Source organism: Danio aesculapii, chromosome 21 (assembly GCF_903798145.1).
Source record: "Danio aesculapii chromosome 21, fDanAes4.1, whole genome shotgun sequence".
NCBI lineage: Eukaryota > Metazoa > Chordata > Actinopteri > Cypriniformes > Danionidae > Danio > Danio aesculapii.
This window is the reverse complement of record NC_079455.1, coordinates 39,548,057-39,575,982: the sequence shown is the minus strand read 5'-3', so window position 1 is coordinate 39,575,982 and position 27,926 is coordinate 39,548,057. Positions and strand designations below refer to the sequence as shown.

Here is a 27,926-nt window from a genome sequence, read left to right as displayed (position 1 = left end):
CGCGTTTTTAACATGGCTTACATGTGATACGAGAATATAAAGAGTAACCGCGTGTACTGTACCAGGTTAACAAGTAACAAAACACAATAAATACATAATTTGCAAGTTAAACGAGGCAACAATTTTAATCGCACTTACTTACACTAGTGAATAAACCTCAACCACTGACTCTTCACAGTTCACAACTCATCTTTGGGTAGAGACTGTCAATATTATCCATCTGAGCACAGCGTGACTTCATTCGACCGGCGGCGTCTGTGTGTGTGTGTCTAGTGTTTTTTCTGTGTTAGTGGGCGGGGCCGCAGGTTTCAAATCTCCCTGGTTTGCGCGCGTAACTACTGGCGAGGCTTGTGTTTCGTGGCTGCGTCATCGCGAAACACCTAATGACTCGTTATCAAGACGACTCGTTTGAAGCACTATGAGTCGACTCTTTTATAGATGAATCAATCGTTTTAAACACTGTACACTTACAGATTTAAGCCTTAGCTGGATAATTCACTTCACTTAGAGCTGTGTTACACACTACATGGAAGGGCATTTTCAAAAACCCATAATATGGGCTCTTTAAAACAGTGCATGTTTGTAATGAATTACTGCGATTTTACCGTATTTATCACAACATCCACTTGTCAGTACAATTATAAAAGAAGACGCTTCAATCCTGGTTTGTGGATGTTTATTTTGTACATTAACGTATCAGATACCCATACAGCAGTGGATATTAACATGTATCCTGTCACATTTGCGTGCAAAAATAGTGCAAAGTTACACGCGCACGCTGTGTGTGACTCATCATTGCAGAAAGGCTTGAATTAACTCCACGACAAATGCATCAAATAATCATTGGAGAAGTTCTCACTGTAGTATTTCTCACAAACATTTTGTAAGATCTGCTTTGTTATGTCTGTCACTGTGCTGTTTATCTGACGCAGCCAAGCCGGAGATTGAGGCACATTCTGACAGGCACGTGGCAACGGTGGGCGGGGAGAACTAGCAGTAAAGGCACAGGCCACAGAAACAGCTACAAAGTGTTTAGAACAGAAAATGACAACATTCTGAAGGGTATAATCAATAATCTGATGGGTGTTTTGAGCTGAAACTTTACAAACACATTCTGGAGACACAAAAGACTTGTATTAAATCTTGAAAAAGGGTAAAGGTGCCCTTTTTAAAAAATGATATATATTTTTTGTTTTTTGCTTTGTTGTTTTATTTTATTTCAACTTGTTTTATCACACTTTTATTGGTTTTATACTTTTTAATATTTTTATTTTGTTATGTTTTGTTTGCTTTATTTTACTTTGTCTTCTTTTATCACATTTTTCCAGTTTTCGTTTTTTAATTATTTATTTAATTTTTGTTGTGTTTTGTTTTTGCTTCGTTTTACTTTGTCTTGTTTCATTTCTTCAGCTTTTCTACTTATTTTTGTCTTTTAAAAATGTTTCGTTTTGTTCTGCTTTGTTTGTTTAATAAATTTTTTTATGTTTTATCACAATTTTACTGCTAATCTACTTATTTTTTATTTTTGAATGTATTTTTTGTTACTTATTTGTTTGTTTTATTTTACTTTATCTTGTTTTAGTCTTAGTTTTCCAGGTTTTCTACTTATTTTTGTCTTTTTATTTTGTTTATAAATGTTTTTTTTTGTTTTGTTGTGTTTTATTTTGACTTATTTTATCACATTTTACTGGTTTTCTGTTTTTTAGATGTTGTGTTGTTTGCTTATTATTTAATTATTCTGATTTAATCCTAATTACTCAGATTCCCCCCCCCATTTTATTTGATTTGCATTTGTTAACTCTTTTGCAATTGTTAAAGCTGTTGAAATCTCATTCAGTAAGGTGTTTTGCTGTGTTTTCAGTGGACACACGTGCATGTTCACCTCAGGACCCGCAGTGTACAGTGCTTTACATTTATATCTGAGTGTTTTAGCAGTGGTGCTGGTGGTCTGCTGGGTAGAGCTGCACAATTTCTGTTTAATGGAGAGAAGATATATACTACACTGAAAAAAATTATTCAAAGATGATTTCTTGGATTTACTCAATTTTTTTACGTTAAGTGGTTGTAAACAATTTATTTGTGTTGAATTTAAACAAACAAATTAAGTTGAACGTTGTTAAATTTAATTTGTTTGTTTAAATTCAACACAAATAAATTGTTTGCAACAGTTTTGCATGCAACACTTTTTTCAGTGTATTACATTTCTAAACATAATAGTTTTAATGCCTCATTTCTAAAAACTGATTTCTTTTATCTTTGCCATGATAACAGTACAGATATTTTACTAGATATTTTTCAGCATACTAGTATTTAGCTTAAAGCGACATTTAAAAGCTTAATTAGGTTAGTAAATCATTGGCAAATCATTATATAACAGTGGTGTTTTCTGTAGAGAATCGAAAACCAATATTTCTTAAGGGGCTAATGATATTGACCTTAAAATGGTTTTAAAAAATTAAAAACTGCTTTTATTCTAGCTGAAGTAAAACAAATAAGACTTTCTCCAGAAGAAAAAATATTATAGGATATACTGTGAACAATTCCTTGCTCTGTTGAACATCATTTGGGAAATATTTGAGCAAGAAAAAAAATTCACAGGAGAGTAAATAATCGCAATGCTAGATTTTTTCAATATCGTGCAGCCCTACCACTGGGTTTCTTCTGTACTTGGGTCTGTCAGTACTAGTAATACATATTGCATCTGTAATATGCCTCCGGGATGGTGCTGTGTTAGCTCTGGTTTAGTGTGTTCATCCAGTCACTGAGGCTGAAATAGATGTGTGTGTGTGTTACTTCTGTGTCTCTGTTTCACTCGCTCAGACTGGATAAAGCTGGTTTACTGGTGAAGGGGCTGAAATTAACTCTGCAAGCTCGGGATTTTAAAGCTGTTTTTGCATCTCAAATGAAAACCTTTACTCTGGTTAGAAAAGTCAGCGTGCAGTGGAAGTGTTGGTTGTGGCATTATTCTGCATAAAGCTGTCCAGCATTAATGACAGGGATTTTGTTACTCAATTGTTTGTGTTGTTGAATTTATTAAGCATTCATAATTGTGATTAATGATCATTTAGGCACATCCCAGCTAACAAAACAAAAATATGTTGTAAGAGGGTTTTTCTGTTGTTTTCTGTAAGATATGTAAAGAGTTCAGATGCAAAAACCTCTAAATGCCTTCTGAAATTTTCTTCTAAATTGAGCATTTTTATTAGGCTCCAGTGTGTAGGTTTTAGTAATATCACTTTAATGGCAAATATTAAGTCCTTTTCATGGTCTTTAAGGTAAAATAACTCGCTATAAACAAAGGGGTCTGAGGAAAAAATGTTCATTTTTGATGGAAATTTCAGACGGCAATTAGAGGTTTTTGCATCTGAAGTCTTTATATAGAAGAACAATATTTCAGAATGTTTGCTAAATATGGATGCTTTTTAAGTCATATAAAAATATGCAAAGTTTACCTTACTTTAAATGTTTTCTAAATGTTCTGGAAAAATGTTAAATGTACAGCCACCTGAAATGGTGTTAATAAAATATAATACAGATATACTTTTCTTTTTTTATATATATATATAAAGTGAAATAAATAAATCATGCACAATATTTTATCGTGCTTTATCACATCACATTTCCACATTTATTACTTTCTTGTTATGTTTCATTTAGATTTTTTGCTTTGTTTTATTTTGTCGTGTTATATCACATTTTTTCCTGCCGCTCTACTTTTTTTTTTTTTACATTTTATTTTATCTTGTGTTGTTGTTTTATTTAATTTTTTACTTAAAATAAGAACAATATTTCAGAATGTTCACTGATAAAGCAATTATTTTAAGTGATTTAAAAAATATGCAAAGTTTATCTTACTTTAAATGTTCTCTGAATCTTCTGAAACGGGTTATATAACAATTTTAGAATATTAGATGGACATTCAGCTAAAATGCTGTACTAATATAATTAATAATATATTAATAAACCTTATGCATCCTTATGAGCATTTTTGTCTCTTATTTTTTTGTTTCATATTGTTCTGTGCGAAAAATATTTACATTATAGAATTATAATATTTAACAGGCATATAATAATATTTCCCATCTCATTTTACCTTTGTTAATGCAAAAAAAAAAAAAAAAAACGTAAAATATTTCATCCTCATTTTTTTCATAAATAGTTTCTCTTGATCTTTAGGACAAAAATTGAAATGTATATCAAAAATTGCAGATTTAAAAAATACCTAAAATGAATTAATGTTATGTAGATATTATCAGGACTGATTCTGATAAGAAAAAAAAAACATAAACATTTGTGCTGGGCATAGTTTAATCACGATTAATGGCATCAAAAATTAAATATATAACATTTATATATACTTAATATGTATATGTGATGCATACATAATAACAAAATTATACAAAACAATTTTATTACATAGATATTTAAATTTGTATATAATATATCATATACACAAACTTTAGTGTGTGTATTTATATAACATAATACGTCTACACACAATTAAATTATATCAAAACAAACATTTATTTTTGATTAATCGTGATCAATTTTTGTCCAGCACTAATAAAAATAAAAAAGGGGAGACTCCTTTCTTTATTTGACATTTTAACTTTAATTTGACCATTTTAATAAAGAGCAAAAGACAACAAATATCTCCTAACATTACTTTCTTAACATTTTTCCAGAGAGCGTTTGTGTGCCAATGTTCTGGGAACGTTCTTTGTTAGCTGGGATAGAAAGACAGCTTTATACATTATAATGTAACCAAACAGAGGGATTGTTTGGGCCAGGATCTTATAAATGGAGTAATTCTTTAAATGCATCTTCAGGTATGGATCACCGAGAGAAGAAATACAAGGCTCACCGTCAGTTTGGAGACCGGCGCGGAGGAGTGATCAGCGCTCGCACGTATTTCTACGCAGATGAAGCCAAGTGTGACCATCACATGGAGACCTTCATAAACTGCATCAAAGCCTCGGGTGAGCAGACTCTCGTGTTTTGTTGCTTAATATCGGAAAATTGGTTCTGGTTTAAGTTGTGTTTGGACATTATGTTGCAGAGGTGTGCAGGGGTGTCAGACTCTGTTTCAAGCCCTGCACAGTTTAGTTCCAACCGTGCTTACATACACTTACGTGGAGGTTTAAAATACACTGCATGACAAAAGTTTTGTCGTGGATCCCAGTTGTAAGAGCAACAGATAATAACTTGATAAGGTGGATTTTTCTGATGAATCATCTGTTGAACTGCATCCCAATCAGCACAAATACTGCAGAAAACCTACTGGAACCCACATAGACCCATGATTTTCACAGGAATCAGTCAAGTTTGGTGAAGGGAAAATCATGGTTTGGGGTTACATTCAGTATGAGGGCCATGTGAGAGATCTGCAGAGTGGATGATCATCATCAACAGCCTGAGGTATCAAGACATTTGTGCTGCCCATTACATAACAAACCACAGGAGAGGGCAAATTCTTCAGCAGGATAGCGCTCTTTCTCATACTTCAGCCTCCACATCAAAGCTCCTGAGGGCAAAGAAGGTCAATGTGCTCCAGGATTGGCCAGCCCAGTCACCAGACATGAACATTATTGAGCATGTCTGTTGTAAGATGGAGGAGGCATTGAAGATGAATCTACAGAATCTTGATGAACTCTGGGAGTCCTGTAGCAACGCTTTCTTTGTCATTCCAGATGACTTTATTAATAAGTGATTTGAGTCACTGCAGAGATGTATGGATGCAGTCCTCCAAGCTCATGGGAGTCATACACAATATTAATTATTTTTCAACTGCACCATGACTTTATATTCTATACTGGACATTATTTCTGTTATAAATTTGATCCGTGTTTGTTTAAACCTGTGTGTTAGTGAGTAAATGATTACGAAGAAAGTTTTATTGAGGGCTGTGGGATATTAATTATGTACTACAATCATGTTTGGGGTCTTTGTGGAAATATAAATGTATATAATCTATATATAACTGAAAAGTTGTTTTTAGGGTGTGACAGACCTTAAAATGTCTTGGTTTCCTGAGCCCTGACTGTCTCCAAAGTAATGCAAATAGTCAGTTTCACAGCACGGCTGTGTCTATTGTCCTTTCAAGCCGGTCAACTGGTCGGACGGTTTCTGTCTCCAGAACATTTCATGCTAAAATGTATCGTGAATGGGTACTTATATGCTGGTGAGATTGGGGCTGGAAAGGCAATTTACCCTGCCAACAACAACACTTCATTTGCATACTTTGTTTTAGACTGTCCCCACCTACATGAATCACTGTCTGTAAAGCTGTATTTAAGTGAGGTTTATTCATAAACTAATTTCGAGAGGATCACGTGCTTATGATTTATCACAGCCGGTCTCGTAGTAAGCTAATCAGTATCATCCAATCATATGAGCCATAAGCTACTATAAATAACCACAGTTTTCAGTCCACTTTATCTTCGTTTGGAAGAAACCCCCCTTCCTCCCCATTCTCCTCCTTCACTATAGATCGGGCGGCACGGAGGCCCAGTGGCTAGCACTGTTAGCCCCACAGCAAGAACACTGCCAACCCTGGTCCTGCCAGGTCGGTAGGTGTTTCTGTGAGGAGTTTGTATGTTCTCCCCGTGTCCGTGTGGGTTTTCCCCGGGTTCTCCGGTTTCCTCCCACCATCCAAATATATACATCATGCATAACAATCAAGCATTTGTCTAGCCCCCTTTTTTCCTCACGTGTTCCCTTAGCTACTGCAGACGGGGAGTTCTGAGATCCACCGAGCTCAGGCCCCCCTCTCGCTCTGCAAACGGGAGGAAGCCCCGGGCTCGAGGATCCCTTGAGCTTGGGGCTCTCTCCCGGGACAGCATGCCAAACAAGCTTTTGATGAATCATCAGCTAAGTGTGAACTCTTGAAAAGGAGTGTCTGCTGTGCCAGATGAGAGTTTTCTTTCGAGGACGCTACAGCCATGCTGAGTTCTTATTAAAGGATTCTGCTTTGAAGACAACCGAAAGTTTCTCCCTGGTTTTTTGGGCTCGTCTTAGAATTTCACAACAGTTTGGTGCCGTAAGCCAGACTAGAGTAATTCACAACATCTTCATGTGCGAAGTGATATTAAAAATGTCGTTTAATTTGCTGAAAACAAACAAAAATGCAACTTTTGACTTTGTGATAAAGCCAATTAGAATTAATCTGTAAGTTGAGATAGCAAAAAATATGCCGGTATCAATTGTGTTGATTGTTTTTTATTTTCATTTGTGCATATTAGAGCTACTGCAGTGTTTCAATTCTGAATAAATCTGGATTTAAACAAACAAATTTAGTCAGTGATTTGGGTGTGATTTTTAAAAAACTCTAGCGTGTTTGTATTTTAGACAACTAATGATATTTTATAAAGAAATTTCGGGAGGAGCACGCGCAGAAGTTTCAGTATCAAATACGTCATTGACATTTATTCTATTATCCAATCAGTTCTTGACCAAACCCCTATATATACCAAAGCTGTCTTACCTGCAGCATCTTACGACTTTAGCATCCCTCCACCACCCCGTCACCTCACCTCTTAAGCATTACAATCCCGGGGGGAGCGTTCTGGGGCCGGGCTAGATACTTCGCTCGAATCCCTATTCCTCTCTGTTTCCTGATAAGGGGAATAACTCGAGTTTGGGTATCTTCCCCGAGCTCAGAGCCCTCTCCCCGGACAGCACGCCAAATACGCTTTATTCTGAAACTATTGCAAGTGTGAACTCGTGAAAAGATACATTTGGAATAAGTTTTATAATTATGTGTGTTTATTTTGTGTATATGTATGTTTATTTTACACATTTATTTTTAAATACTTTACGTATTATTTAATTTTCATTTGATTATTAATTAAAAGAAATTACATCGGCTACATTTCAGAGACTCTACTTTCAAGGATATCAGCATCCGTCTCAAAAAAAAAAACATATCGGTTGACCACTAGTCTGAATGGCACAGTGATCTGCCTTTTTTTATGTGGTCATGTAGTGTGAAGTAGGCTTAATACATGTATTGTTGTTAATGTGTGTGTGTGTGTCTGTGTGTTTTAGCTGGAAGTTCTGTGGATGGATTCTCTGCCATTAAGATGACTGCCCTCGGACGGCCGCAGTTCCTGGTAACTCTCTCTCCCTCACACACACTTCAGGTCAAGCTTCTTCTCCAGGTTTGATCAGTGTGATTGATTTTGCTTGTTTTTGTCTCCTAAAGCTGCAGTTTTCTGAGGTGTTGGTGAAATGGAGGAGGTTTTTCACTCTGCTGGCGGCTCATCAGGGTAAAGACGGGATGGCCGTTCTGGAGCAGAAGCTGGAGCTCCAACAACTGCAGGTTTGAGAAATACACTCATCAACGTCTCGCTTTAAGATGCATATCAGGGTGGATTATTGACAGAGTTTAAGATGTTGATCATTTTGGGCCCTATCATACACCCGGTGCAATGTGGCGCAAGGCGCGACACAATTGTTGTTTGCTAGTTTCAGCTCGGCGCAAGAGTCATTTGCGCTCATATGTGCACCCATAGGCTTTCTGATCTAAAAAAAGGAGGCGTGTTGAGGCACATTGAGAAACTTTAATAGAATGTTCTAAAGATCAGAACAAAGCTGGTCTAAAGTCCAGTGCAGAGCGTGTAAGTTGTGCGCCTTGCTTATACATTGCTTGATACAGACAGGGTGTACAGCAATACGCAAATATCTTTACAAATGAAAAAGGATTAAAATATTAAGGTTATATATAGGATATAACAAGGATATATATATATAGGATATAAATATAAAGGGTTAAAATATTATTATTTTCTAGCCTACATAAATACAAAAACCATACTTTCGTGCCTTCTTCATCTCGGGGGGCTTTTTCAGTTTATTCATAACAATTTGCTTTTGTATAATGTTATTATTAGCAGTATTATTTATTATATGCATATTTATATTTGTTTTATTAAAAACAAGCTTAGATTTGCCCACCTGTCAGGTTTTAGACCATATGGGGCATAGCATGTGTATTAGTATATAACTCAGTTTTTTGACCACTCTTCGTTATTATTGTTCATTTATTCGTTTGCTGGAAATTAGAACTGAATTTAGAAATAGTTTTGAAACAAATCTTTGCGCTTAACAAACGAAATTAATTATTTATAGGCTAATTGATGTCTGTGCATACAAGAAGTTTCCCTATCCACGAGAGTGAAAGTGAAAGTAAAAAAGTAGGAGGCTCATCTCTCATTCTCACGCTGTAGATGCTCTGTTTAACAGTTTTCTCTCTAGTGAGGGGTTCAGTTTTTACACTTACAAACTCCGCCATGTAAATAGCAAATGCACCATGGCGTGACGCAACTGGCTCGTAAAGGGAATGGGATATGAGACTCTGATTGGTTCATTCTCAAAACACACCTATAACTCATTAAGAAAATAAGCTCAACCCTTTTAGACCATGCGCCACGGCGCAAAGCGGATTTTTCCATCCTTATATTAGCAAAAGTGGATTCTGACACGCCCTTAATGCGTTTGCACCCTGCGCGTTGCACTTTGCGCATGAATCGTCAAAATAGAGCCCTTAGTGTGGTTAATAATTCATATGAGTTAATTCACAAATTTGCAGTGTTTACAACACTGCAAATTTGCAAATTTGAATGTGTTTACATTCTGTGATATGACATTTTAAAAAGTTAAGTAATATTGTTTAGCAGAAAATAATATCAGGTTGGATTTCGACTTAAACTTTAATTTTAGAAAAAAAAAACACTAGAGATTTTTATTTACTTTTATTAACTTTTTTACTGTAAACCCCTATAAGTAATCCCAATTATCTGGCTGATTTCATATTTGATTTCATAATTGAATTCTTACGTTTGATTAAAAATGATTATAACTGCATTGGGATGAATACATTTTAAAATATAATGAAATACAAAATGGTTATATCATTGTCACATCCCCGGCTCGTTTCTGCTGCTCCAATCACCACTCTCCCTCACCATCTTGTTCCTGCAGCTCCAATCACCGTTCTCCCTCACCAGCCACCTCCCAACTCAAGCAGTGGTCACACTGGGCTTTTCCTCCCATAGACTTCCATTCATACTCACGCGAATGCGTCAGACCGGAAACGCAGGGCCATGTGTTAAGTTTCGCAGTTCGCTGCAGTGCAAAGTTCAAGCTTGGTGAACTCTGACCTGCGAAATCGCATCACTTGACTGCGTGAGACCAATCGAGGATCTAAACAGGACCTCTCTGGACAGAAATTTAAAACATGGACCGATCGCTCGCTTTTTTTAATGTCTAATCATCTTGTTTAATCCCGCCCCTTTTCGCAGCGCTGCACGACAGAATTTCAAACACACAAAGCCCAGTGTGACCGCAGCTTCACCCGTGCACTATCACCCGATAACTAATTACATACACCTGCACCCGCAATCACTGCACACTATAAAGACTCACCTACTCCACCTACTCCCTAAATGCCAAGGAAGTTTTAAGGTGTAAAAAATATAAATAATTTAACCAAATAGGCAATTGCAGAGCATGCAAAAAAGTAAACGTCAATAAAACTATAAGTACGTGAAGTAAACCTATATATATTCATTCACATGTTATTCTCTGTCTTCTTTTACAGGACAGTTTGATCAAACTGGGGGTTGGCGCTAAATCAGACATTGAGAACTGGTTTACAGGAGAGGAACTGGGCTCATCTGGGTAAAACTCCCTTTAAACTCTTGCTTAAATAGACATGAGCCATAAATCAGACTGGAGCTGTGTGTTTTTGATCAACCCTGTGTTTTGCTCTTGCAGAACCATTGACCTGCTGGACTGGAACAGTCTGATCAATGACAGAACCAAGATTTCCAACCTGCTGGTGGTGCCTAACATGGAGGTAACACACACTGACACACACACACATACGTAGACTCAGATATATACACTGGTGCATGCACACTCAGATGTAAACTCACACACACACTCAGATATACACTCGTGCACACACACACACACTCAAATATACACTTACGCACATACAGATATAAACTCACACACATACACAAATATATACGCTCGCGCACACACAAACACAATCATACACTCAGATATACACTCACACAGTTATACAGACATATACACAACCACACACACACACAGGGAGAGATACCTCCCACCCACGCAAACAGACACCACGCATACAGATGCACACACACTCCACACATACACACACCACACAGATACATGAATATAAAACACACACCGACACATTCACTGACACACTACCAACACACACACACACACACCACACAGACACACATGCATCAATATAAGACAGCAAACAAATACAGAAAAGATGCACAAGTACAAACAAAATACCCTTAAATACACTAATATACAAACATACACACAGACATTAACATGATGAATACCAGGACAACACATACACAGTTACACACACACAGATACACACATAGTGTTATGTATTGTACATAGTAGTGTACACTATCAAAAACACACACTAACATACAGACGCACACACACACACACACACACACACACACACTCACTGACTTAGCTCATATGTTCTGTGTGTGTGCTGTGATAGAGTGGCCATCTGGAGCCTCTGCTGAGTAAATTTACTGATGAAGAGGAGAAGCAGATGAAGCGGATGCTGCAGAGGATGGACGTCCTGGCCAAGGTATGATCAGAAAAACCCGTCTGGAAGTACCAAATCTTTGGTTCTATAACAGAAATTAGCTCGTTTTTTTAACTGTATATCATGTACACTGACTTTGCGTGGCATTTGAGTAAAGGTCATGATTGTTTGCATTGGAAAAAAGATTTAACATAACTGTTTAGTTGCACTAAAAAAATGACCAAAAAAAAAGTAAAAATTTACAAACAAAAAAAAAATGATGTGTTTATTTTAATGAAGCAATAATATTACGATATCAGAATCAGTTGTATTGCCAAGTGTGCTTCACACACACAAGGAATTTGTTTTGGCTACAGAAGCTTCCAGTGTACATAAAGTGACAAGTGAGAAAACAAAATAAATATGGAAAAAAAAAAGACGATAAACATTAAACAGATGCGGTTAGTCAAGAAATCTGGATGTTGAATTGTGTGTACAGATTTGTTATAAATATACAGGTTATAAGGTGCTGTGTACAAATGCGAGTGGAGAAGGTATTGCATTGTATATTGATGTAACTTGCTGTGTACAAGTGCGTTTGAGAAAGTATTGCACATATTTATTGCACAGTAGGGGAATATTTAACTGTTCATAAGGTAGACAGCCTGAGGAAAGAAACTTTTCCTGTGTCTGGCTGTTTTTGTGCTTGGTGCTCTGAAGTGCTGACCAGACAGTAACAGTTCGAACAGGAAGTGTGCTGGGTGTGAGGCGTCCAGAGTGATTTTGCGAGCCCTTTTACTCACTCTGGAAGAGTACAGCTCTTGAAGTGTAGGAAGGGTAGTGCCAGTGATTCGTTCAGCAGTCCGGACTATTCGCTGTAGTCTACGGAGGTCGGTTTTGGCAGCTGAGCCAGAACCAGACGGTGATTGAAGTGCAGAGGATCAGTTATATGACAGCTGAGTAGAACTGTACGAGCAGCTCCTGTGGCGGGTTAAATTTCCTCAGCTGACGAAGGAAGTACAGTCTCTGCTAGGCTTTCTTCACAATAGAGTCTATGTGAATATACTGTAAGAAGTTGTACTGATATGTTTTATTCTCACTTGGCAGCCTGTTTTAGATCACATAAAGTAGATGGACCCTTCAGTTATTTTAGACGAGTAGAACTTTTCCTTATACTTTTTAATGATTTTTAATTTTTGATTTGTAATCATTAATTTAAATGATTTTTATATAAATTTTTTCCTTTTCTACATATAAAAGTAAAATATCTTTTGCTTAATATTATTTATTTGTATTTTATTTTAATATTATTCATATATATTATGGAACCTAAATGTATGTGTGGGCGATGGGTTTTGTTTGTTTGTTGTCTAAAAAAAGAAAAAGTGAAAAGCTATTTGAACTGCATGTTTTATATCTAACATGTTCAATAAAGGAAAAAACCCAATAATATTATAATTCCATAATTCATTACAGTGGTGCAGTCGGTAGCAAGCTTGCCACACAGCAAGAGGGTCGCTGGTTCAAACCCCGGCTGGGTCAGTTGCCGTTTCTGTGTGGAGTTTGCATGTTCTCCCCGTGTTGGTGTGGGTTTCCTCCAGGCACTCCGGATTCCCCCACAGTCCAAACACATGCGCTATAGGGGAACTGGGGAACTGGGTAAACTAAATTGGCCGTAGTGTATAAGTGTGAATGCAAGAGTGTGTGGGTGTTTTCCAGTGTTGGGTTGCGACTGGAAGGGCATCTGCTGCGTAAAACATATGCTGGATAAGTTGGCGGTTCATTCCCCTGTGGCAATTAATAAAGGGACTAAGCCGAAAAGAGAATGAATGAATGAATTACATTTTGCATTGGGTTTTAATTCCTTACTTACTTATTTATTTATTTATTTATTACAATTCTCTCTCTCTCTCTCTCTGTCTCTCTGTATATATATATATATATATATATATATATATATATATATATATATATATATATATATATATGTATATATATTATTTTTATTTATTTATTTATTTTTTACTTATTTAATTAATTATTTATTTAAAGAGTGGTCAACATTTAAAGTGGGTCAAAAGCTTTCATCAAAGTTGTCCTAAAACTATTGAACAATACCCATTCTTAGGACAATTTTGACTACTACTATATAGTTCATTTATTCATTTTCCTTTGGCTCAGTCCCTTTATCCATCAGGGATCGCCACAGCGGAATGAACCTCTAACTATTCCAGCATGTTTTACACAGCAAACACCCTTCCAGCTGCAACCCAGTACTAGAAAACACTCATACACACATTTATTCACACACTCATACACTACAGCCAATTTTGTTTACCCAATTCACCCATAGCACATGTCTTTGGATTGTGGGGAAAATCAGAGTCCCCGGAGGAAACCCACACCAACACGAGGAGAACATGCAAACTTCAAACAGAAATGACTCAGCTGTGACTCAAAGCAGTGATCTTCTTGCTGTGAGGTGACAGTGATAACCACTGAGCCACCATGTCGCCCTCTCTATATAAATAATCTAAAATCTATATATAGTTTAATATACTTTAGTAATGTATTTTAGTAATAATACCAAAACTGGGTCAGTTGTTGTTTCTGTGTGGAGTTTGCATGTTCTCACTGTGTTCCTGTGGGTTTCCTCCGGGTGCTCTGGTTTTCCCCACAGTCCAAAGACATGCGGTGCAGGTGGATAAATTGTCCGTAGTGAATGAGTGTGTGTGGATGTTTCCCGGAGATAGGTTGTGGCTGGAAGTGCATCATGTCTGAAAACGTGCTGGATAAGCTGGCGGTTCATTCCGCTGTGGCGACCCCGGATTAATAAAGGGACTAAGCCGAAAAGAATATGAATGAATGAATTAATTAATACATTTATTTATATATTTATTGTACTACTATACTAAGATGCTGGTCAATTTATTATTTATTTTATTTATTCAATAATTTATTGTAAACAGTGCAAAACATACTGTAAATGTGTGTATACTGTAAATAAATATATATGTAAAAATGAAAGATGATTATGTATAATTTAGAATTAGGATATATGATTTTTTCAGATTTCAATAGATGCTGTCAGGTAAATGACCTCAGATACATTGGACTGTTTGATTATGATTGCGAAGACAAAAAGTTGCAAAAGATCTCAAATTTACACAAATGTTGGGACAGAAATCAGGCAGCAGTGTGTGTCTGATGTTTGACGCGTGTTTGACCCTGATCAGCCATTAACCAAACACATTTCTGACTTCATTTCACAGTTTGACGCCAAAACGTCTCATTTTCCCCCTCGTTTGTGTTTGCTCTTCAGTGCTTGAGCAAGGAGACATCAGTAGATGAACTACTGGTGGAAAATTAAAGTATCACTCAGTATATTTCAACCTTGACTGCAGTGGTTAGACAACAAAAAAAGAAGCGAGTGATAAAAAAAAAACATTAACTTCTTCCCAGTCTGTTCTTAACATTTAACAACATTATCAACATCACAAGACTGGCTTCTTATCTTGTGTGAGATAATAAACACACAACACACATGCTGATGCACATAAAGAGAGACATGATGTTCAAAATAATACGTCAGACCCAAAGAGAAGCTACAATAAACATGCACTGTTTCAGTCTTTATCTGTAGGAAGAGTTTTGCAGTCTTGCAGATAAAGAAGTTGTACATTTTAAGCTCTAAATTAAAGTGTTTTGTCTCTGTGTATTGCTGAGGGCCTTTATCTGAACTTATTCAGGCTGTGAATTCTGTGAAACTCTGAAACCATTCAAGAAAGTTACTTCATTACATTAACAACTTTGAACAATATTTATAATCCTGAACTGTTCTATATTTTTTACAAACCCCTGATGTTGGGAAAATAGGGTTTGACATTTAATGTACAATTAAAATAAATGTGTGTGTGTATATATATATATATATATATATATATATATATATAAAAATCAAAGGGGGGCTAATACTTCTGACTTCAACTGTATATTGCATATTTTACTATTATTATACATTTTTTGTTATAGTTTTTGCAGACATAGAAAAACAAAAAACAGACAGACAAACCCATCATGTAACAATAATCCCTTATTTATCAGGGGTCGCCACAGCGAAATTAAACGCCAACTAATCCAGCATAGGTTTTATGGAGCGGATGCCCTTCCAGCCGCAACCTAGTACTGGAAAACACCCATACACACACTCATACACTGTGGCCAATTTAGTTTATTCAATTCACCTATAGCGCATGTGTTTGGACTGTGGGGGAAACTGGAGCACCCGGAGGAAACCTACGCCAACACGGGGAGAACATGCAAACTCCACACAGAAATGCTAACTGACCCAGCCTGGACTCGAACCAGCGACCTTTTTACTGTGAGGCGACAGTGCTAACCACTGAGCCACTGTGCCACCCATTGTGGTGTTATTTACTATTAAAAGTTTTTCTATTATTCCTGTTGTTTCTTCAGCTGTTTTCAGACTGAGGAAAGCATATTTTAGATTCAGCTCAGTCATAGTCCATCACAGAAGTGTCGTGCTGGAAATAAAAGTCTCCTGCAGGCTGATGTTATATAACCCTGCTTATTCAAGTGCACTGTTAGAGCTGAAATGCGTTTTGTGTGTGTGTGTGTGTGTGTGTGTGTGTTTCAGCATGCTGTGGAGAACGGTGTAAGGTTGATGGTGGATGCAGAACAGACGTATTTCCAGCCGGCCATCAGCAGACTCACACTGGAGATGCAGAGGATCTTCAACAGAGAGAAACCACACATCTTTAACACCTACCAGTGCTACCTGAGAGTGAGTCTACACACAGACATACACACACACTTATACAGCTAACCTAATGGGGAGTCTATATACACGTAAGGATTTTATACTGTACAGGCTGCATATTCTGTTCTTTTCCCCAAACTCTAAACCAGGGGTGGGCAAACTCAGTCCTGGAGGGCCGGTGTCCTGCACAGTTTAGCTTCAACTCTAATCAAACACACCTGCTTATGGATTTCTAGCGATCTTGAAGACACTGATTAGCTTGTTCAGGTGTGTTTGATTAGTGTTGGAGCTAAACTGTGCAGGACACCGGCCCTCTAGGACCGAGTTTGCCCACCCCTGCTCTAAACCAACCCTCAAAGAAACCCTCAAAATACGTCATTCTGTTTGATTTATGAGCTGTCTCCAAAAAAATGTCCCCATAAGGTCAAAAATGACTGGTATTGCTATAGTTGTCAGGTCCACACAATGTACGGAATACAACATACACACACACACACACACACACCCTCCAAACCTGCCACTGCCACACCTACATTCTCATCATTATGCCGGATAATAGATAACTAAAGGATTAGTGCGCCCAAAACTAACATTCTGCCAATATTTACTCACCATGATGATATTTCAGTCTCAGAAATAACATTCAGTTTTTAAAAAGCTGCTTCAAAACCATGCATCTAGCTCGTTTTTTTAAATTAAATATCTTTAGAAATTAACTTTCATCCTAATATTAGTAATAATTAGATTTGAGTTGCTATCAGAAGCAGCAGAACTATATACCCTGACACTATTTTGGTGTCGGTAGTGATGATACAAGGATACGCTGCTCAAAAATGATAATAATTTCAGTTAACAAACTAGTTTAGAGTTAATTAAAACAACTCTCTCATCAGCCGTATCTCTTCTCTGATTGGTGTTTAACTGGTGAGGGGGGGGGCGGGACCAACCTGTCACTCATATGAGATCTGACCAATAGCTAACCACCAAATCACTTGACTTTTTTTCTGATTTACAAAGCATTTCACTCAGATATACATCACAATAGAAAAAGAAATCTAGTGGTTTTGAGCTAAATGTAAATTATTAATATGTTATTCAGACTACATTACTATACTAGTATTTAAATCTGCAAAAGTCTAAGTCACATAATGAATCAGCATAATGAGGATGCCGTAATGCGGTATATGGCATTCATAAGACCAGCTTTACTATGATTTTATTACACTTTTATTACACTATATGGTCCTGTTTTATTTTGTTCATCCACTTGTGTAGTGAACAGTGGTGGAAAGAGTACTGTAAAATCACACTCAAGTAAAAGTACCATTACTTGCCAGAAAATGCAGTGCAAGTAGAGTAAAAGGATGTGTTGTTAATAATACTTAAAGTATGAGTGAATAGTAGCTCTTCTAAAAGCACCCAAGAGTATTGAGTGTTACTCTGTGAAAAATGAGTCCACCGTTTGCCTGCAAATAAAACATTGTGCCATTTTAAGTCTAAAATGTGCATAGAAAATTAATAGACAATACATTTAAATATGAGATCAATTATAGTGAGATCACATTACATTTACATATGCACCTAGAATAAACTGACACAAAACAGGAGCGGAGCGAAATCTGAAATTAAAACTAGCTGTGAGGATATGTTAATGCTCAGATTATGACCGTTAAACCTTGAATTACAATCTACAACTGTCCAGCAGGTGGCGCCACAAAAAAACCCATGGGTATGTTTGAAAACGTAACATTCTGTAGGGCATTTAGTGATTGCTTTAGGCCATTTGGGGGTTTCATAATACAGTAGACATCTAGTCTAAACATTGTCTCGTAGGGCTTCACAACATATTGTTACAGCGTTTTTTTGAGGTTGGTGGTAGAGTTTTTGTTTTGAATCAGATTAAATCAAAATGTATTTTCTAGAGAAGTAAATGATATTTTCGGTTTTCGGAAATAATAAGTCAAAATTGAGACACATTTTCCTTAAAGAGCCCCTATTTTGCATTAAAAAAAGGTCATATTTTGGTTTTAGGGTTCTCCAACAACATGCTGATATGCATGCAAGGTTACAAAACACTTCCATTGTCTTATAATACGCATTTATTTTTACCTAATTATCCCAGCGACTTCCAAATTATTCATTCAGCGATTCATTTGTTCCCAAACCTCTCCTTAGCGCAAAGCTAATCTGCAGTGATTGGTCCGATGACCCGGTCTGTTGCGATTGGTCGACTGTGTTTAGCACGAGATGGACAGAAATGCCCACCATGGCTACAGTATGAAGTAGCAGAAAGTATGTGAGAGCCCAATGCAGAAATGCAATGAAGCAATGCAGTTAAACACTAGCATATTACTCTACTCTTAACCCTAACCCCAAGTAATAACCACACACATTCTGTATTAATCCACACAGTGGCAAAAGTTGAATATTTTGAAACTTGACTGCGCCGCGCGTGTTAGGAACAGCTGATGGTGGCTATAGCAAAGGCAAACAGCAGAGGATCACCAGTTCAGAAACGCATTTAAATCGGTAAAGGAGGAAGCACACGTCACGTTTTTAATGTAGTTTTGGATGCGAAATGTGAACAGCCCCATACAGATTTAACCTGAGAGATACAGCACGAGCACTGATCTATAATAGATACGTGATTACAAGCCGCACGGGGTGATTACAACCTATAACACACAATTAAACACATATTTTGCAAACTACACAAAACGAGGCAACAATTTCAATGATACTTACATGTTATGATCCGGAGGAAGAAGAAACTGGCCTATTTGAACTGTAAAAGTTACTGACAAAGTCCATTAGCCTCTGCTGCTCCTTCAATAGCAAACGACCGTTGAATCCCTTGTTGCAGTGTAGGTTATTGCATCAAAAATCAGAAAATGACAGGAACAAACACAGCTCTAGGTTGGCTATACTGTGGTATTGTTGTGAAAATGAACTTTGACCCTTTATTTCCCGCAGCCGAATCTCCATCTGTCAGTGATCGTCATCTTTGTGTCATGATCAGTCCCGTGGTCCCCCGTGCCTCTGCTAGAGTCTGAAGTGAAACCGCGTTCACATTTTACCAGAACTGGAAATTCATATTTGGTGATGTACCGTATCGGCGTCGATGCGATCAAACAAAAGATCCGAGCCCAACTCTATTCGTTCATTTGACTCGGAGTCAAATATTCCGCTAAAGAATCAATGCAGCACTTTTAGATTTAAACCTCAGCTGGATGTTTTCATTCATTTAGTGCTGTGTTAAACACTACAGGGAAGCTCATTTTCAAAAACCCATAACAGGGGCTCTTTAAAACAATAGAAATAATCTGCCAGTGGGGTAAGCTAAACATTCTTATTTCAAACCAAAACAAGATTATTTTGCTTGTTTAAGAGAAAAACTCATTTTTACGTGTCTAGTAAATGCATCCTGATTTCAGAAATGTTATATATTTGGACAAAACTCGTAGGATTTTAATAGTAAGCTTTTTTCAACATATTTCAGTGACTGTAAAGTTGATCTTTTTCATCGGTTTTTAAAGCCTGTGACTGTACACATTTCAAGTCAGTTAAAATAAACACAATAACAATAAATTCGGACACAATAAATTATGATGTTTAGAGGTGTAACAAAGAGTCATTTGATTTAATTATTTGTACAATCATTACTATACAGTGTTATTTTACATTTGATTATTCATTTTATTTATTTATATATATATTTATTCATATATATATTGTGTTAATATCGGAATATATATATATATATATATATATATATATATATATATAAATATAAATATATATATATATATATATATATATATATATATATATATATAAATATATATATATATATATATATATATATATTCCGATATTAACACAATTTAAACGATTGAATATCTCTATTTTACTTTTTTTAATGGGGATTTCAGGTACAGCCCTACTGAAAAAAACTGCTTAAACATGCCTAGGCTGGTTGGCTGGTTTAAGCTGGTCAACCAGGCTGGTTTTAGAGGGGGTTTTCCTGGTCTTAACTGGTCAGGCTGGGAAATGACCAGCTAAAACCAGCTTGACCAGCCTAGTCAGGCTGGGAGCCCAGCCAAAACCAGCTATGTCCAGCTTAAACCAGGCTGGTCAAGCTGGTTTTAGCTGGTTTTAGCTGGTCATTTTCCAGCCTGACTAGCTAAGACCAGGCTGGAAATGGTTAAAACCCCTCTAAAACCAGGCTGGTCAACCAGCTAAAACCAGCCAACCAGCCTAGGCTGGTTTAAGCTGTTTTTTTCAGTAGGGCTGTAACTGAAATCCCCATTAAAAAAAGTAAAATAGAGATATTCAATCGTTAAAATTGTGTTAATATCGGAATATATATATATATATATATATATATATATATATATATATATATATATTGCAGAAAATCTAAGTCTCAATATCAGATGTGTCATTCAGCCCATGTCTCTCGGTCATTGGTAATGATTTTGCTTCTGGTTTTGTATATATGCAATTTTTTTATGCGCGATTTGATTGGACAGAAAGCACAGGAGTGATTATTCCACATAGCCAATCACTGTAGACAAGAAAAAATAAACATAAAGCAGCATATTTATATAAAGTACATGTACAGTACTAGCAAAATTACACATTTTAAAAGACTACATGGTACAGTACAGTTCCTGAGAAAAAGTACTAGATTACAGTAGTTTGAGTATTCGTAAGCCGTTACTTTACATCACTTGTGTGTTGAATCTCACAACGGGCTTAATAATGTGTGTGTGTGTTTTTTCAGGAGGCGTATGATAACGTGTCTGTGGACGTGGAACTGTCGCGACGCGAGGGCTGGTATTTCGGCGCTAAGCTGGTCAGAGGAGCATACATGTGTCAGGAGAGATCCAGAGCGGAGGAGATCGGCTACGAAGACCCCATCAACCCTGACTACGAGGCCACCAACAACATGTACCACAAGTAAGAGTAATAAATTAAACCATAATAATATAAGCCAGAGGGCGGCGTGGTGCTTATATTATATTATTAATAAATATAATATATTATTATTATTATCACACTCCAAAGAAAAGCATTCAATATATATTATACATTTTATTTTATTTTATTTGAGCACAAATAGTATTACCTAAGAACGAACTCTTCTCATTTGTCAGACATTTTAATAACACAATGTACCATTTAATTCAGTTTCTCTCTCTTGTCTGAATTGAATACCTTGCTTTCAGTACAAAACACGCCTGTTTACCTGGGCCATGCATGTTTTTGCCCATCATTGTCAATCACTAATGTGCGTCATGCGGTATAAATGTTTGCGAACACATTGCGCAGGGAATGTTTTGACTTGTTGCTGCACATATTTTGAGATTAATGTCTTTTATTCTTCTGTCTCAGTTACTGATGGAGCCCTAGAAGCTTTAATTAAGCATTATCTGTATTTGTAAGGTGTCTGGAGTACATTCTGGAGGAGATCAATCACAACCGGATGGCAAACGTCATGGTGGCGTCTCACAATGAGGACACAGTCAAATTCACACTGGAGAAGTGAGTCTGGAGACTAAACAGTGTTGGATTCAATTATTTATTTGATTTACGATGTTGAAATTATTTATTTCATTGCATTTGTATTTTGTTTAATTATATTATTTTTATTTTACATAAATAAGTACACTCTTTAACGATTAATACTTTCTGTAGGATACTGTACAATAAGGTTTTGGATTTTCAGTGTTTAAATTATTTATTTAATGAGTTTTTTATTTAATTACATTTTTATTTTATTTTATTTTATAAAAAATAAGTACAACCTTTGAAGATTTTGCATTTAAATTGATACTTTCTTTAGAATACTATTCAATAACCTTATATGTGAAGTAAGTCTAGAGACTAAACAGTGTTGGATTTATATATTTAGTTAGCTAGTTATTGGATTTATAGTGTTGAAATTATTTGTTTGATGACATTTTTATCTTGTTTTATTTTATTTTTTTAATTGAATTGAATTTTATCTTATTTTGCATGAATAAGTACACCACTTAAAGATTTTGCCTTTGAATTAATATTTTCTTATATTAATATTTACTTTATTATATTTGTGGAGCCAAATCTGGAGCTAATCTAACAAAATACCTTAGCAAAAATCAACAGAAACAAAAAATATGTAACATTTAGTTGAAATTTTGTAGTTTTTGGTTTGTTTGTTTTTTTGCAATATTTTGAGTTTAAATGTATTATATTTTTATTTTTAAAGATGTTCTGTGACTAAAATATTATTTGAATAAATATATCCATTTAATAAATTCTTTTTGTTCAAATCCACCAAAATATATTACCTAATTCACTGAGAAATTGAGTAAAATATTTATTTTTAAAATGGGGTGTACTGAATTATGCTGAACACTGGACATTAGATTAGTCCGTAACAAAGCCAAAACTAAATAATCTAACGTGGGATTGTTTTTCTCACACTGGAGAAGTCAGGGAGACAAAACACTATTGGAAAATGCTGCATTTTGTGCGAAAAAGGGGACCTTCTTGCTGTGAGGTGACAGTGCTAACCACTGAGCCACCGTGTCGCCCTTATTTTTAAAAATGTTATTATATTTTATTTGATTTTATCTTCAATGGGCACACCCCTTACAGATTTTGCCTTTAAATTAATACTCTTTGTAGGATGCTATACAATAAGATATTTGCAGATATACATTAGATTAGTCAGCACAAAAGCCAAAACATGGGTTTGATTTGGGTTTGAACTGTTACAGTTATTGACATCCATAGTAGGGTGGACTAGGTAAACTATCCCTTTAAATTTCTTATTAAAAAGTGTCTGTGTGTGTGTGTGTGCGTGCGTTTGTGTGTGTGTTTTCTGTACAGGATGAACGAGATGAATCTCTCTCCCACTGAGAATAAGGTTTACTTTGGGCAGCTGCTGGGAATGTGTGACCAGATCAGTTTCCCTCTTGGTGAGTGCAGAGAAAACCAACAGATGGTGTTATAGATGCTCTGATGCTCCACTGGCTACAAATAATCCTAAAGTTTAAAAAATGACATGTTTTAAAGAGATTCTGCTATTGTTTTCTCATCCTCCACTTGTTTTAAACCTGTTTAAGTTACTTACTTTCTTCTGTTGAACACAGTAGCAGATATACTGAAGAATGCTGGAAGAAACAGCCATCGACTTCCATAGAAGGATATGAAAAACACTATGGAAGTCTTTCGCTATGTTTTTTCCTACTATTTTTATGCGCATGTTGGAGTATTGCATAAAAATGCTTAATAGAAATGACAAGATGCAGGTAAATCTTAAAAATGAGCTTAAAAAAGTGTATTTGTACACCTGAGTAGGACACATTTTTTATCTGATAAATAAAAATGTGCATAAACTATGATAGAAAAACATGTACAGAATAAATTCCAGCATGTGCATCGAAAAACTCATTTGATTTTGTTTTAACACATCATTAATGGACAAACCAGCGTTTTGAGCACATTGTAAAACATTTGAAATGTTTTGGTCTTTCTACAATCCCTCAGCCAAAGTCTGTCATCACAGTGGTTCAGTATTATTATTATTATTATTATTATTATTATTAATTATTATTACCTCCAGAACTGTCCTGAGCATCTAAACAGGGCATTTCACATGTCCAAAACCACACGTTCATTGCGTATCATCTTCTGAGACGCAACTCATTTATTACAGAAGAAAAAAGACCCACAGTGACTTCTACTGCAGCAAACTTTAGATTTTTGATATTTGCCGCAAGATGGTTTTGTTCTAGTTGGATAGAAACGCTGCTTTAATTTTAATTCACGTTTATTTGTATCGTGCTTTTTATAATAATTATTGTTTCTAAGCAGCTTTACAAAAGGTGCACATTATTGCATTATTTTATTGCCCTAACTGATGTTTATTAATAGAGGATGCTTGGCAACGAGTGAACAGAGCATTACAGTAGTCTATTCTAGATGTCATAAAAGCATGAACTAGTTTTTCTGCATCTGAGATAGATAGCATGTTTCTTAGGTCAGCGATATTTCTCTGATAAAAAAGGCTGTTTTGTGACATGGGAGATATGGTTTTCAGAAGTCAAGTTGTTGTCTAGGCCCTCTTCTGCAAAGTTTTATTCCGCACCGTCTTTGTTCACCGGCTACCTGCTTAGATAATTTCCTACCCGACCTGACCATTCCCGCTAAATTTAGATCTGGTTTGCGAAATCTCACGTTTAAATTGGGTACTACCAAAAGAGAGCAGAGAACAGATAAAACTGTAGGGTGTGCAAGGATTGTAGGCTAAATGTCCATTTTGTTTGCCTCTTTGTGATAAGACATGACACGCCTTAAACCTGAGGTTCCAGTTTTGTAACTGCTACAAGTAAAACTTTGAGGTATTTTCACATCGCACAAAGGCTATTTTTTTCCATTTGCATCTATGACGTATAAAAAAGACTCCCATACACCTTGCAAGATGTGGGTTTCCTAACAGTAAACTGACCGTTTTCTAATGCAAGCTGAATTTCCTTTAAGGACAGCGCATCTTCACTTTGCTCTGCCATGTAAAGCCCGCTCTGAGGACTGTTATACATAACATCGGGACTCGGGAGAAATATATTGTTAGACCGCCTGCTCCTGTTCAAATTACACCAGTTATTGACCTCTACTGGGTTTTATTTAGAAAGTGCAGACCTCTACCTTCCAGTATAACCCCCAGATCTTTTACAGTAGAGCTAATACGAACACTGTGTCCCTTTAATTGTAGCTTGAGTTGTGAAATCTGCTGTGAACACGATTTTGGCCCAATAAGTAATATTTAACCATTTGGCTCAATACGTTATAAAACAATCCCAAATGTTTTATGCAAGATTTTAGTTTTTTTCCTGCATATTTGAAAGCAAATACAGTTATTGACATCCATAGTAGGGTGGACTAGGTGAACTATCCCTTTGAATTTCTTATAATGAAGTATGTGTGTGTGTGTTTTTGTTCACAGGTCAGGCTGGTTTTCCGGTGTACAAGTATGTGCCGTACGGGCCGGTGAATGAGGTGATCCCGTACCTGTCCCGCCGCGCACAGGAGAACCGTGGATTCATGAAGGGCTCGCAGAGAGAACGAAGCCTGCTGTGGAAGGAGATCAAGCGCAGACTCTTCAGCGGACAGCTGCTATACACACCTGTGTACTGAACCACACACACACATGAACATCAGACTCCTATACTCACACACATGAACATCAGACTCCTATACACACCTGTGTACTGAAATACACACACACACACACACATGAATGGACATAAAACTGCCTTACACACCTGTGTACTGAAACACACAGACACACACGAATGAACACAGCTGTTCACTGAACACACACGTACACAAATGAGCATCAGACTGCTTTATAGACATGTGTACTGAAAAACACACACAAGTGAACAGATCTGTATACTGAAACACACACATGTTGGTATTGGTGGTTTATGAGGACTCTCCATAGGCTTAATGTATTTCATACTGTTAAAATGCTGATTATATGGCCCTACTCCTAAACCCATCCCTTACAGGAAACCTGTGTAAACCACCAAAACAAGTACACACACACACACACGAACATCTGCTGTATTTATAACATGGATACTTTGCCTTCCTAGAGCACAAGCATGTGGGAGAAGTCAACACAAAATAGACAATTTATAAGTGTCTGCGTTGCGTCAGTGGCTGTAAATGAACTAGAGCTAAAGACAACATGAAATCGAATTCGTAACGTATTTTAGTTCTTACTATGGTGTGACGAGGACAATTCAGTGTGAAATTGTACTGGAAAATATCCACAAAAAAGGCAAACGTAAATTTTTATTTCATTTAATATAACCAATTATCTAATGAAAAAGGACTGTTAAAATTGATTTAGTTTCACGTACATGATACCTTTTAAATGCTGAAAATCAAAAACGATACAGATATTTATCTTGTTTTTATTTATTTTTATTTATTTAGCCTTCATGCAATGAAACCCAAACATTTGAAAAAAGCAATGAATATTTATTCTATTATTTTACTTTACTTGATTATCTGATGAAAAGCAAAAGATTTTAACTATATTCCTAATAACCCATCATCGGAAGAAAACTAATATTTAAAGAAATTCCCATTTGATATTTTAGATATTTCAGTATGTATTTCGATGTATGTATAGTATATAAAATACATTTACAAATAATGTATATGTAAAGAAATACAAATACATCGCGAGTGGCATTCGATAGTTGATATAGTTACAGAAGATGACTTTGGATGGGGCATGTTAAGTTATGAACAGATTAGACACGTCAGATCCAGAGAAAGTCTGAGAAAGTTTTACAGCTGAAAATAAGAAGAGTTTTGCTTTCATGTTGTCTTTAAATCCGCTCTAAATCATTCCACTGTAACTCCGACTCACTGGGCCATTTCTTATGTTTGTATTATTATATTACTATGCAACTCTTACTGCGTTACAGCATTCAGATTATTGAATACTGTCCCAGACACACAAGTGCTGCTGTGTCAAATTACTAATATCAGTTTCCATTTTTAATCACCAAAAATATCTGTATTTATTTCTGAGATAACAATGCAAAAAGGTAACATATTACTGGTTAAAACCTCACTGCATGATACTTTTGCATTTTGTTTATATATACACACACACATACACACACACACACACACATATATATATATATATATATGTGTATATATGTATATGTATATATATATATATATATATATATATATATATATATATATATATATATATATATATATATATATATATATATATATATGTATATATATCTATGTGTGTGTGTGTGTGTATAATATATTATATATATATATATATAATAATATAGTATTCTAGTCTAAACTGATTATTTCTGATGCACATGGATTTTTGTCATACTGTCAACAAGTTATTTTTGTACGCATTTAATAGTTGATAGTATGATCCTATAGGCTCATTCTATTTACGTACCTCTATATACATTTCAGGTGAGCACCAAATACGTCCCAGGAGCTACGTTTTTTTGCAGTTTTTGTTTTCAAGAATCCCAGAGGCCGCTATATGTACACATTTTTCAGATCTTAAATTTCTCTCGTGAGTGTCATTCGAGCCTGCTGTTCTCACGTAAATCCTCCAGAGGCAACTGCTGACTGACTGACCGATCGGCTGACTCACCCTCATCCTTCCTTCCCTAAACTCAACCAATAGTGTTTTCAAAAGCACAGATTGACCTGCCCACCCCCTTCCCTAAACCCAACCGACAGTATTTTCAAAAACAATCAAAAAAAAGAAAAGCCCTTGTCTGATTTTTACCACGTTTTCAGATTTTACCACATTCTTACCCTGTTATTTATTTGTTTATTTTATTTTTTGCCTTTAGTTTTTTTCTTATCTCTTTCTGGAAACGTTCTTTGCTGGACTAAAACCCCGTCGTCGTGGGCAACTCCGCTCTGCGCCCCAAGTCCACTGACGTACATGGCGAGCTACTGATCAAACTGGTAACAGCC

General features: G+C 36.1%; 1 protein-coding gene across 2 annotated transcripts in view; it reads left to right on the top strand.

The window, feature by feature from the left end:
* The window catches only part of prodha (proline dehydrogenase (oxidase) 1a), a 39,259-nt gene extending 12,178 nt beyond the window's left edge, over positions 1-27,081 (top strand). Inside the window, exons 4-15 of one of the 2 annotated variants that reach the window (XM_056446276.1) lie at positions 1,862-1,897; positions 4,830-4,979; positions 8,047-8,111; positions 8,204-8,320; positions 10,601-10,680; positions 10,777-10,858; positions 11,570-11,662; positions 16,257-16,403; positions 21,166-21,341; positions 21,828-21,926; positions 23,259-23,347; positions 25,375-27,081. In XM_056446276.1, the coding sequence (XP_056302251.1) occupies positions 1,862-1,897; positions 4,830-4,979; positions 8,047-8,111; positions 8,204-8,320; positions 10,601-10,680; positions 10,777-10,858; positions 11,570-11,662; positions 16,257-16,403; positions 21,166-21,341; positions 21,828-21,926; positions 23,259-23,347; positions 25,375-25,565 (1,325 nt within the window). In that variant the 3' untranslated portion in view covers positions 25,566-27,081. The remainder of the gene's footprint in view (positions 1-1,861; positions 1,898-4,829; positions 4,980-8,046; positions 8,112-8,203; positions 8,321-10,600; positions 10,681-10,776; positions 10,859-11,569; positions 11,663-16,256; positions 16,404-21,165; positions 21,342-21,827; positions 21,927-23,258; positions 23,348-25,374) is intronic. The other variant, XM_056446277.1, reaches the window with a different exon arrangement.
* The last annotated feature ends 845 nt before the right edge of the window (positions 27,082-27,926 follow it).